The sequence below is a fragment of the Psammomys obesus genome, unplaced genomic scaffold, assembly GCF_907164565.1.
Source record: "Psammomys obesus unplaced genomic scaffold, mPsaObe1.curated_primary_1811, whole genome shotgun sequence".
NCBI classification, from domain to species: domain Eukaryota; kingdom Metazoa; phylum Chordata; class Mammalia; order Rodentia; family Muridae; genus Psammomys; species Psammomys obesus.
The window spans coordinates 8,235,750-8,246,606 of NW_026592118.1; the positions used below are offsets into that span (position 1 = coordinate 8,235,750).

General features: G+C 39.8%; 1 protein-coding gene across 1 annotated transcript in view; it reads right to left on the reverse strand.

The window, feature by feature from the left end:
- Window positions 1-1,766: 1,766 nt before the first annotated feature.
- Il23r (interleukin 23 receptor) overlaps window positions 1,767-10,857 on the reverse strand; it is a 57,273-nt gene continuing 48,182 nt past the window's right edge. Inside the window, exons 8-10 of the mRNA XM_055612524.1 lie at window positions 9,348-9,450; window positions 4,836-4,926; window positions 1,767-2,405 (exon numbers count right to left, since the gene is read on the reverse strand). Of these exons, the coding sequence (XP_055468499.1) occupies window positions 1,767-2,405; window positions 4,836-4,926; window positions 9,348-9,450 (833 nt within the window). The remainder of the gene's footprint in view (window positions 2,406-4,835; window positions 4,927-9,347; window positions 9,451-10,857) is intronic.

The following is a 10,857-nucleotide window of genomic DNA, read 5'->3' on the forward strand; positions in this document are numbered from 1 at the left end:
CTCTTCATCCCCCAAACACTGCTTGAATGAAGCAACCCGAGCTCATGAGAAAGAACTTCATGTTCTTTCTCATTTGTGGCTCCTTGGCTGTGATATGTTTATGTGCATTTGTAGACATGAGCATGTGTGGAGGCCCCTGAGAGGAGAAAGGGGGGTTTCAGGGTAGAGGGATGGGGGGCAATAGAACAAACGTGCTGTGTAAGCACGAGTGGGATTACTGGGGGTGGGAGGGCTTAGTAAGCAAGGGGGAAAGGACACAAAGTGGGGAGAGTGTCAACCAAAACTAAGGATATATTAAAAAGCCACAAAGAAACCTGTTACTTTGTAAGCTAATTTAAAAAAAAAAAAGTTTTTCCTCTCTGAACAGGGATGTGGTGGGAGGAGCTGCAACAGAACAAAAACCGTTGCTCCCTTCACAGCACCTGGCACGCACGGCGCTGCTGCAGAAGCATTTACTGAAGAGCAAAGAACTCTTTGCTCTCATCTGTTAAACTAGACAGAAACTTTCTAAATAGATTTAGATTTAGGACTACAGTGACATGGCATATGCAAATGTCCTCCACAATATGCCAGATCAGTCAACAAGACAAACCCATCTTGTCACTGTGTCTCAAATCTGACCTGTTATTTTCAGTCTTCCTTTAGAGAAAAATAAGGCAAGGTCATAACAATTTATAAGTCAAAATATTTAACATTTGTATTTTGTGAGTGATACAAAAAAATCCTTTTTAGATGATGTAAAGTGCAACATATACGTATGTATTTTAGGATAGACAGAATTTACATTGCCTTATAAGCTTCTTACATTTTAACTAGTTGTTCTACTTTAAAGCACAATGGCTTCGTAGGGTGAGAAAAGAGTAAACTGAGGCATGTAATGACCAGCCTGCAATGCCTGCAGCAGACACAGGCTATGGGACAAGAGTAAATGTAGTGGATATTCGCCATCTCAGAGTTGGATACAAATTTGTTTTTAGATAGTTTTATGGCGTACTCAACACATAGTTGACAATAGCGGTCAGAGTGCCTGTCTTGTCGATCCTGTGCCTCCTACCTCACACGGATTTTGCTAGAATGTAAATATTAGTGTTTGCTACACAAGGAAGCCCACCACTCTCCACTCGTAGCTTGAATGGACAAAGCAGGCCCATGGTTCCAACCACTGTTTTACAGTCTTTCAATCTAAAACAAGGAAAGTCTGCAAGAACAATAAGCAAGTATGTTAATAGCCTCTGTTTCTGCCTTATTTTGTTGTTTGGTTCTGTATTTTATCTACTCAGGAGAATTTTAAGTGATAAGATGAAAATTAAACTTGTTTCTGCCTGTGTAAGGAAATATCCATGTTTTGATTTTAAAAGACCCATTTTCTACATTTATTTCACTACTCTGTGTTCTGCACTATTTATCCTTTATACAAACAGAGCTGTTCTTTACAATTTAATGAAGAAAGTATCAAAGAAATGGTTCTAGCTGCACATGCCTTTAATTCCAGCACTTGGGAACAGAGGAAAACCAGGAGTTCAGCATCCTGAGCTACATAGTGAGTTAGAGTCAAGCTGGACTCTGTGAGATCCTGTCTCAAGTGGAAATATTAAAATGAAAATGAAAACAAACAAACAAACACATCCTCACTGTTTCTCTTTTGTTTTGATTTGTCAGTGAGACATGTTCCATCCTGATGTCATGGAACAGTAATTGCTCTTCTTTTGAGGTAAGATTTGGCTTGCAGGGGGAGGGCATCTCCCACAGACTCTGATGCCATGGTCTTACTTTTGCAATAGTGAAATCCCACTGAAGTGGCTTTTCAAAACGTTCTGTGGAAAGTAAGAATTAATACATGGCAAGTCCGCACTCCCGACTGCCAAACAGGAGACAAATTCATCAGACAGCAGGGTCTGCTCTGGGACAGTCTCACTGGGTGAGTCGCTCCCCAAAATCATACTGGTTTCCTCCTGTCTTGAGTTTTGTATGTCAAGAAGATTGAGTTCATCTTGATTTAAAACTAGATTCAATTCATCAAAAGTTAGTGTTTTGCTTAGTAAAGTCATATTTGAGGCAGAAAATGCGAAGCTGGGGTATGCTTTCAGTCTGGCAGAGTGGTCACCTGTGGCCTCGAGGGTTGCAGAGCCTCTCTTATCTCCGTTAATGAAGTGGTTTCCTCCAGGGGGGACGTTCGAAATCTGGGGTTTGTATCCAGTGTTGAGATCAGGAATGTACACAACAGAAGAACCAGTAGATGACGTTGTGTGTGGACAGTCTCTTGTCTCCAGGAGTCCTGCGAGCCTTTCTTCTTTGTAATCTGTGGGCTTGTGTTCCAGCAGAGAGATTTCACTTATCTCTGCAAGCACAGGATCCACATACAGGGCCTGCTCACTGGCATTATTGTTCTCAAACATGCTTTTTTCCTAGAGAAAAAAAAAAGACATTACTTCATTTTACAAACAACCCCCCAACCCCCCCCCCAAAAAAAAAAAAAAAAAAAAAAAACAAAAAAAAAAAAAAAAAAAAAACTTCACCAAAAACCATTTAAAAGAATCAACTGAGTAAATGAGTTGTGGCTGAAATTTTATTTCCCCAACTTTTTTTCTCTTTATCTTCTTAGTGTTTATCTCCTGGATGATTTCCTCCTTCTGTCTTTTTGATATCTTCTAAAGCCTTTTTTAATGTCTCCCAAAGAAAGAATTAAAAACAACCCATGTCTTAAGACTATTTCTTGATTAAAACCTTTTTAAAAAGTTTTTACAATTTTACTTGTTTATTTTAATTTTGTCCTGAGACCCCTTCTTTCAAATGATGTGTTTCTGGGCTAAGTTGACTAGTGGGTGTGCTGACTAGTTTTGTGTCAACTTGACACGAACTAAAGTCATTTGGAAGACGGTTGAGAAAACATAGCCACCAGATTGGCCTGTGGTGCATTTTCTTAACTGATGATTGTTGTTGGAGAGACTAGATAATTGTGCACAGTGCCACCCTGATTTGGTGACCCTGGATGCTATTAGAAAGCACACTGAACAGCCATGGAAAGCTAGCCAGCAAGCAGCACTCATCCATGGCTTCTGTATCACTTCCTGCCTCAGGTTTCTACCTTCCTTCCTGGATATAGATGATAGATGATAGATGATAGGGGATAGAGGATAGAGGATAGAGGATAGAGGATAGAAGATAGATGATAGATGATAGAAAAATGAAACGAACCCCTTTCTTCCCAAGTTACTTTTGGTCATGGTGTGTTAGCACATCAACAGAAAGCAAACTAAGACAATGGGCCCACCCAGCTTTAAGCAGAGCTGTGTGTGTCTGTTTTATAAAAGGCCTGGTCTGCCCAAGATATTGCTGTCCCCTCTGTTCTCGAGCTCACCCTTCTGCCTGGAATATTCTTTCTCTCAAGAAGGTCCTCATAGTCTCATATTTCCTCTCTGGTCCCATCACATTTGGGGTCTCATTTCTATGGCCATTGGTTTGGCAGCGATACATGTTTAGATGACATTTCTGTCTCACTGACAATGGTGCTGGCTAAGCAGAGTTCTGGAAACACACACATCGGACCCTTCCTCCCTTCCTCCGCTCTATAGCTGGCAAAACTCCCCCTACCCCCAGCTTTCCAAAGCTGTCATGTGTACTCCTCTTTTCCTAGCTCACCCCTGGTGATGCCATCTTCCATGGGCACCCAATAATAATCTTCAAGCAGTCCATAAAGTTGGAGAAATGAAACGGTACCTCCCTGAGACTTGGACACATCTTCATCTCTTGTAAACAAGTCTCTTGGAACCTTTAGTACATATTCTACAGAATGTTTCTTCCCTCCGACCTCTGCCCTGAAGGCAGTAAATAATCTTCCATCTTGCTTTCCTCCTGAATAGTATAGTTTCTTTTCTCCTGCCCTTTAATCCCCTAACTCTGCCATTTCAACTAAGTAGGATTTGAAGTGCTACAATTTTGTTTCCATATGTATGTATGCATGTATATATATATATATATATATATATATATGTAGACACGTATATGTGTGTATGTTTATATGTGCATGTGTGTATGGGCATGTATGTATATGTATATATGTGCGTAGGTGTAGATGATGTAGATGTAGATAAGGTATCTGTACATGTATATGATGTATGTGTGTATGTATATGCATATGTATGATGTATGTGTACATGATGGGTATAATATGCATGACATACATGATGTGTATGTGTGACGTTCATGTGTGTGTGGGTGTAACATGTGAACGTATGTGCATGTGAATGATGTATATGATATATGATACATGATGTGAGTGATATATAAGTACATGTGAAGTACATGTATGTGTATGTGTACATGGATATTGTTGCACACGGGCCTCTCCATACTTCTCTCTTTCTTTCTCCCTCTTTCTGTTTATAGCCTAGCGACTAGACTGCATTCTTGGTCCCAACTGATATTTCAATTATGGAAATTTTGTTGTTGTTTACTATTTATTTATTTTAGATTTATTTATTTTATTTTATATTTGTGAGTGTTTTGCTTACATATATGCAAGTGCATTGTGTGTGTATATTGTGCATGTGGAGGTCAGAAAAAGACATTGAATTCTCTGGAACTGGAGTTATGGATGGCTATGGGCCACCATGTAGGTGCTAGGAATTGAACCTGGGTCCTCTGCAAGAGCTACAGGAACTCTTAACTACAGAGCCACCTCTCCAGTCCTTGATTATTTGACAAGGTCTTATTATATAGCTCAGGTTGGCCTTGAATGTGTGATCCTCCTGCCTCAGCTTTCCCAGTACTAGTATTACTGGCTTACCCCATCACACAGGGCACCAATCAGTTTCTGTTTGGTGTTGTTTGATTACCTGTAATAGTTTTGCAACATTACTATTTTCCACATTAGGAATATCTTCATAAAGCCACTTAGGAATCATCAGTAAGACTTTTCTTTTAATTCTAGAAAACAAGATGATACATTAGAAGCAGTACCCACCTGCTGCCTTTCCTTTCCTTCCTTCTTCATATATATATATATACAGGATTTCTCAGTGTAGCCCTGGCTATCATTAAACTTGTTCTGCAGACCAGGCTGGCTTTGAACTCAGAGAACTCCCTGTCTCTTCCTCCTGTGTGCTGGGATTAAAACTGTGACCGTCACAGTCTCTCACAATGTTTCTTTAGAACTGCTGCAGGCAATCAAAAGCGGAGCTAGAATGGAATGCAATTTAACCTCATGAAGCAAAGGCTTCAATCTCTCCCCCTTTCGGTGGACTAGGGGAAGGGGTTGGGGGGACATGAGGGAGGTGGGACCAGCAGGAGATGAAGGAGGGGACTAGAATTGGAATATAAAATGAATAAATTGTAAAGAAAGAAAGAAAGAATAAGCATTCAGTAAGAAATCTTGTCAAATGTTCCTTGTTCCTCTTGGTGCTGTCTTCATATATAAAAGCACATTCTACATTGACTGTGCAAGCTCATTTGGGCAAACAGGTTGTACCAGGGATATAGACAAGACCACACTGATCTGAGGTATATTTTTACACATGAAGAGACTATGAAAAACAAGTAAGACCTGTTCTTTCTTTTAACAGGTTCTCTAGACACATTTATTAAGTAACAAGCAAAATGGCTGAGTGAACTTGGCAAGCTCCTTTGACCTTGATTGATACTAGGGAAAATGATTTCTCTACATATATTTATACACTCTTCTCTGTCTCAGTTTTTTAAGTTAATTCATGTTCTTTCTATGTTTATAATTAGACTAAGCTAGTGAGTTGATGCTACTGGGATGTTTTACCATACCACACTGATGCAGTATAAAGGGATTTTACACATATATTTTTTAAAATTTAACTTTGTTTCATTATATTTATATATCATACTATATATATATGGCTATGCAATATTCTGAAAATATCTTCCATTCTAAAAGACTGGAACTTTTGCTGGGTCTCACAGCCAGATTTAATAATACACCTCAAGGTCACATAAGACTTAAGAATTCTAGCCTCCTGTGTACTCAGTTTGTTTAACCTGCCTTTAAGAGAGCAATATAACAGCCAACTTTACTTGCCTTGGATTTTCCGTGTAAGCAACATCCATAGCCTAAGCTAATGCATAGCTGGAATATTAAATATTATACAATACATGATATTAATATTATGCATCATGCTCCTGACCCAGACAATGTGTTTGTTATTTGCTAAAAGCAGCAAATGTAGAAGTTGAAAGCCACTTCCTAAAATCTCCTATAAAGCAACCATGTATGGCTGTCGGTTGATAAACAGTATTTGTTATCTGGGTCAGTTGGAATAAGGTAGAACCAGGGACTTAATCCCTTATAAAACTGTTTGGGATTTCGGTAAAGTATCACACTTCTTCCCATGTGATGCTTTCTGCGCTGTTCAATAAGTAGAGTGAATCCTTTTGTGCAGGAAAGACACAACACTCACAGGCAGACACACACAGAAATAGACACACACAGACACATGGACAGACAGATTCACAAGGCAGACTTCAGGCAGGTACAGATTCAGACTCATACAACATACAGATGAGGATTAAAAGTACAGGGAGCACCTCTGGAGGTGGATTTGAAGCAGAGGATTCAAATCTGAACTCATTTGTAACTTGGCTAAATGACTCCAAGGGAAGTGCTTTCACTGCTTTCCTTAATGTGGTGCTGATGCATTATTGGTAACTTGGTCTTAATCTGTTCATGTTTAAGATGTGATTTTTGTCTCTGTTTTAGTTCTGCTTCTAATAACAGGCTTTTATCAGTCATGTATAATTGTATTAAATAACTATCTGCATGTAGCTTGTATGTTAAATACTTGTACTGGAACTATTTTTTCTTTCTATTTTGCATGTGTGCATTTGTGTGTATGTGTGTGTATGTATGTTTGGATATGTGTACATGTGGAGGCCTGAGAACAGCCTTGAGCTCATCCCTTTGATGCTACCTGCCTTGTTTAAAGACAGGGTCTCTCACTGGCCTGGAGCTTGACAAGGGAGCCTCACAGACCTGCCTGTCCCTGCTTTTCCAGCACTGGGGTTATAAGTAAGCAACCCCCCACCTGTGGCCTTGTTAACTTGGGTGCAAGGGCTCAAACTCAAGTTCTCCTGCTTGCAAAGCAAGTGCTTTACTGAAAGACCATCTACTCTGCCTTCTTTTTATCTTCTTAAAATTAGAACTTAGGCAGTTAAATTATCCATGAATTGTTTTATTTTCTTATGCATTATTACTAAATAAAAGTCTTTGGGTTATACTAATTATAGCAATAAGATGGTTATTAAAATTTGAAAATATCTAGGATATCTTTGGATGATAATATAAATACTAGAATTTTTGCAGACATTAATTGAACATTAACATATTTCCAGAGTCTTCATAAATAATTACATTTTAAAACATCCCCAAGCAAAATTACATACTAGTTTGTCCACTTTGAAAAGGTACTGTAAATATGCTTATTAACATATAATTTAAAAATTGAAATCTTACTTAAGTTCTGTGGGAAAAGCCTGTGCAGATATTAGGTTAGTATAACTTATAGAGTAACTTGCATAAAAATCTTTCATTTTGATTATACATTTCAATGAAAGATTAGCTCATGAAACTAATGACAAAAACAAACAAACAAATAAATAAACAAAGAATGAAAGGAAAAGAAACTGGCTTCCAATTTCTGATTTGACACATATACATCCTGTCTAAGCCAGAAACCAATGAATGTTCATGTGTGCCCAAATCAGTGCATAATTAGATGCACTAGAAAACTGCAACATTTAGCAACTCTGGTCTATTAACATATTAGAAATGACAGTGTATCTGGCAATATCCAGGCAATCAGAGGCCTTTCCTTCCCTCATATCTCATTTTAATCTAGTAAGCATGGCCCTTTGCTGCTACCATACTGAGTAGAGTTGTTTGAAAGATGATGAGTTCATCCCCCAAATAACAAAAGCTACTACTACTAATTTTAGTTGCTGTGGTGGCTTCAATAACAATGCCCCCATAGGCCCATAGAGAGTGGCACTGTTAGGAGGTGTGGCCTTGTTGGAGTAGAGTGGCTTTGTTAGAGGCAGTGTGTCACTAGGGGGTGGGCTTTGAGCTATCAGGAGCTCAGAAGCTTTTTTTTTTTTTTTTTTTTTTTTGCAGTAAGCAGCAGTCAATGCAAAGACACATAACAGGTCCAAATGCTGAGAAATAAGTAAATATTTAATGACCAGCCTGACTGGACCATCTTTAACGCCCTCATCTTACAAGGCTCAAGAGAGCATGCCAGAGGATGGGAGGAGCGTTGTGAACCACTGTCCCTAGAACACGGCAGGGCTGTTGTGCTCACAATCTCATATCGGCCGCAGTTCCCTGCAAAGCATTCCAGAACGGATATGGAACTGCACATGATTCCTACCCCTCGCCGAGGAGCTACTGGCAGGTGATGGGGAATCATTTTTCTTTGAGAGTATAGTCTCTGATAAGTTGGCCATGATTAGGTAAATAACTCTACATCTGTGCACAGGCAAGCAACCCCATTTAAAAACTAAGTGGGGTAGAGAGGGGGAGTAAGAAAGGGGAATGGGGAGCGAACATGATCAGAATACACCATATACATGTGTGAAATTGTTAGAGTGTTTTTAAAGAGGGGGGCTTTGAGGCAAGACTCATAAGCATCAATGCAGTTGGTAATGGAGTGACAACTTAAGCTGACTGCTTGTGTTCACACTGCTTGACTTTTCTGTTTGGCTGGAAGTTAAGGCAGCCTGTGGCCACTGTGAAGAATCTAGGCACTGTGGACAGTGCTTAGGCACAACCAAAGAGCTGTGTGGGCAGACGAGAACATGGAGGTTGATATCCACTTTCACTCTCTGCTGAGTGCTTGGTGACCTTGGGCGGAGGAGTCAACCTTTCTTCCTGAGCCGTGTTAACTTCACCTGCGATACGGGACACAGAGCTTTTCTGATGAAATCTTTTTGAGGATTAACTGAACGACATTTGTAAAGAGCTTGCCAAACGTGGGTACGTATTAAATACCTGTCCTTCAACTTTCCATTTTCAGGGCTGGCGAGATGGCTCAGCTGGTAAAGATCTCGCTGTACAAACCTGAGGATCTGAGTTCAATTCCTGAAATTCGCATAAAGGCGGAAAGAGCAAAGCAACTCCACAAAGTTGTCCGATGATCTCCAAGCACATGCTGTGGCATGTGAACCTTCTCCCAGTCACAAACTATACACAGGCAATAATGGTAATAATACATTTCTCTTTTTCAAAATAAGGATGTTAATGTGTTTTTCTAGAAAATAATTGAATTGACTACATCTTGACAGTACACAATCATGGCCTAAATCAGGATCCAGAAACTGCAAAAACCTACCCTATTCGAAGTGATCTGTTAAATATCCCAATGAGAGAAAAAAACAGCAACATGATGACCAAGAAGACCATTCCCGACAAAAGTCCAATGTCTTGACTATTATCTAATGAAAGAAAGAAAAGTAATTTTAACTGGGCATTAGCATCCATGTGATGACGGTGTCATCGTTCTCTGTGCCCTGATCTCAAAGTCACTGATCTCAAAGGAGGGAAAGGCAGAGGCAGCCTCCACCTAGGGCCGTGGCTGTCCTTCCAGATTGCCTGACTGTATACCGCAGGAAACCATCTTTGGTTTGAGGGATGAGGATCCTACCTGTCTGAGGTTACTGGGCTTCTAGAAGTGCACCTCCAGCAAATGTGGCCAACTCACACACACGTATTTTATGTGAATATGTGTTGTGATAAACCTCATTTGGTTTGTCTGACCCAGCTGGAATTCCCAGCTGCTCTGACAATGTCTAAGGCTAGCTAAAGTCACAACTAAGATCATTTCTGTAACCCATTCTGTGGGGTAAAATTTATCTTCTCACCATTCTTCAAAACGAAATTTGACCCATAAAAAAAACGCAGTAATTCTACTAAGAACAATATATGCAGTCAGAAAGAAACCAAAATTGCCACATCTTGCACCCTTTTTTAAAACACTTTTTTTTTTTACATTTTTAAGTCGAATTCATCTTTTTAGCTCTGTCAGTATAGTTTATACAACATGTGTTACTCATAGGCCCATCACATTTTCTCCCTAGTAAGAGGAAAATAGTCTCAATATTTTCACAAGCTATTTTAGACGTGACTTACCAGTTTGGAACTTGCTGTGGGGCCATGCTGAGTAGCAGCCTCCTTTCTGTTCTTCTACCCCTGCCTCCCTTTCCCACTTTTCTCTTATCATTAGCACTGGGGAGCTACTGGTCCCTTCTCTGCCCCGTTCACCTGGAGAGTTCCAAGCTGTCCTTCCTTGTCTTTAAACCTACTTGCCAAGACAGGAGCCTGTGAACTCCAGTCTGTTTTAAATTCTCATAGACTAGGGAATTAGTATTTTTCCTAGAGCCAAAGACTGATTATTGAATATCCTAAGCAACTAATGGGGTTACAGCTGCTGCACACCCTTAAGCATTAGAGCTTGGAATTAGAGAGAGGATTATCAAGATAAGAGGGCCAAGAGACTAATTGAACTCTGCCATTCATCAGCTCAGTGAGCGTGGGGACTCATTATAAACTTACTGAGATTCACATTTCACTTTCCATAAGACATAGATAGTACTGTCTGTCTAATGGAGCAGCCATGAGCCCCAAGCCTCCACAATTTCCAGAGGAATTTCAATGTGCATGTCTGTACTTATGCCTTTGCCTGCTTCATGTTTCTCTACAACATGTAACATTCTGTTGTTTTGTTAATAGCTTTTCTCCCCTATCTACCAAGAGTAGAAGCTCCATTAAGACAATGACATTATTTTTTTTACTTCTTTCCTTCCTTCCTTCCTTCCTTCCTTCCTTCCTTCCTTCCTTCCTTC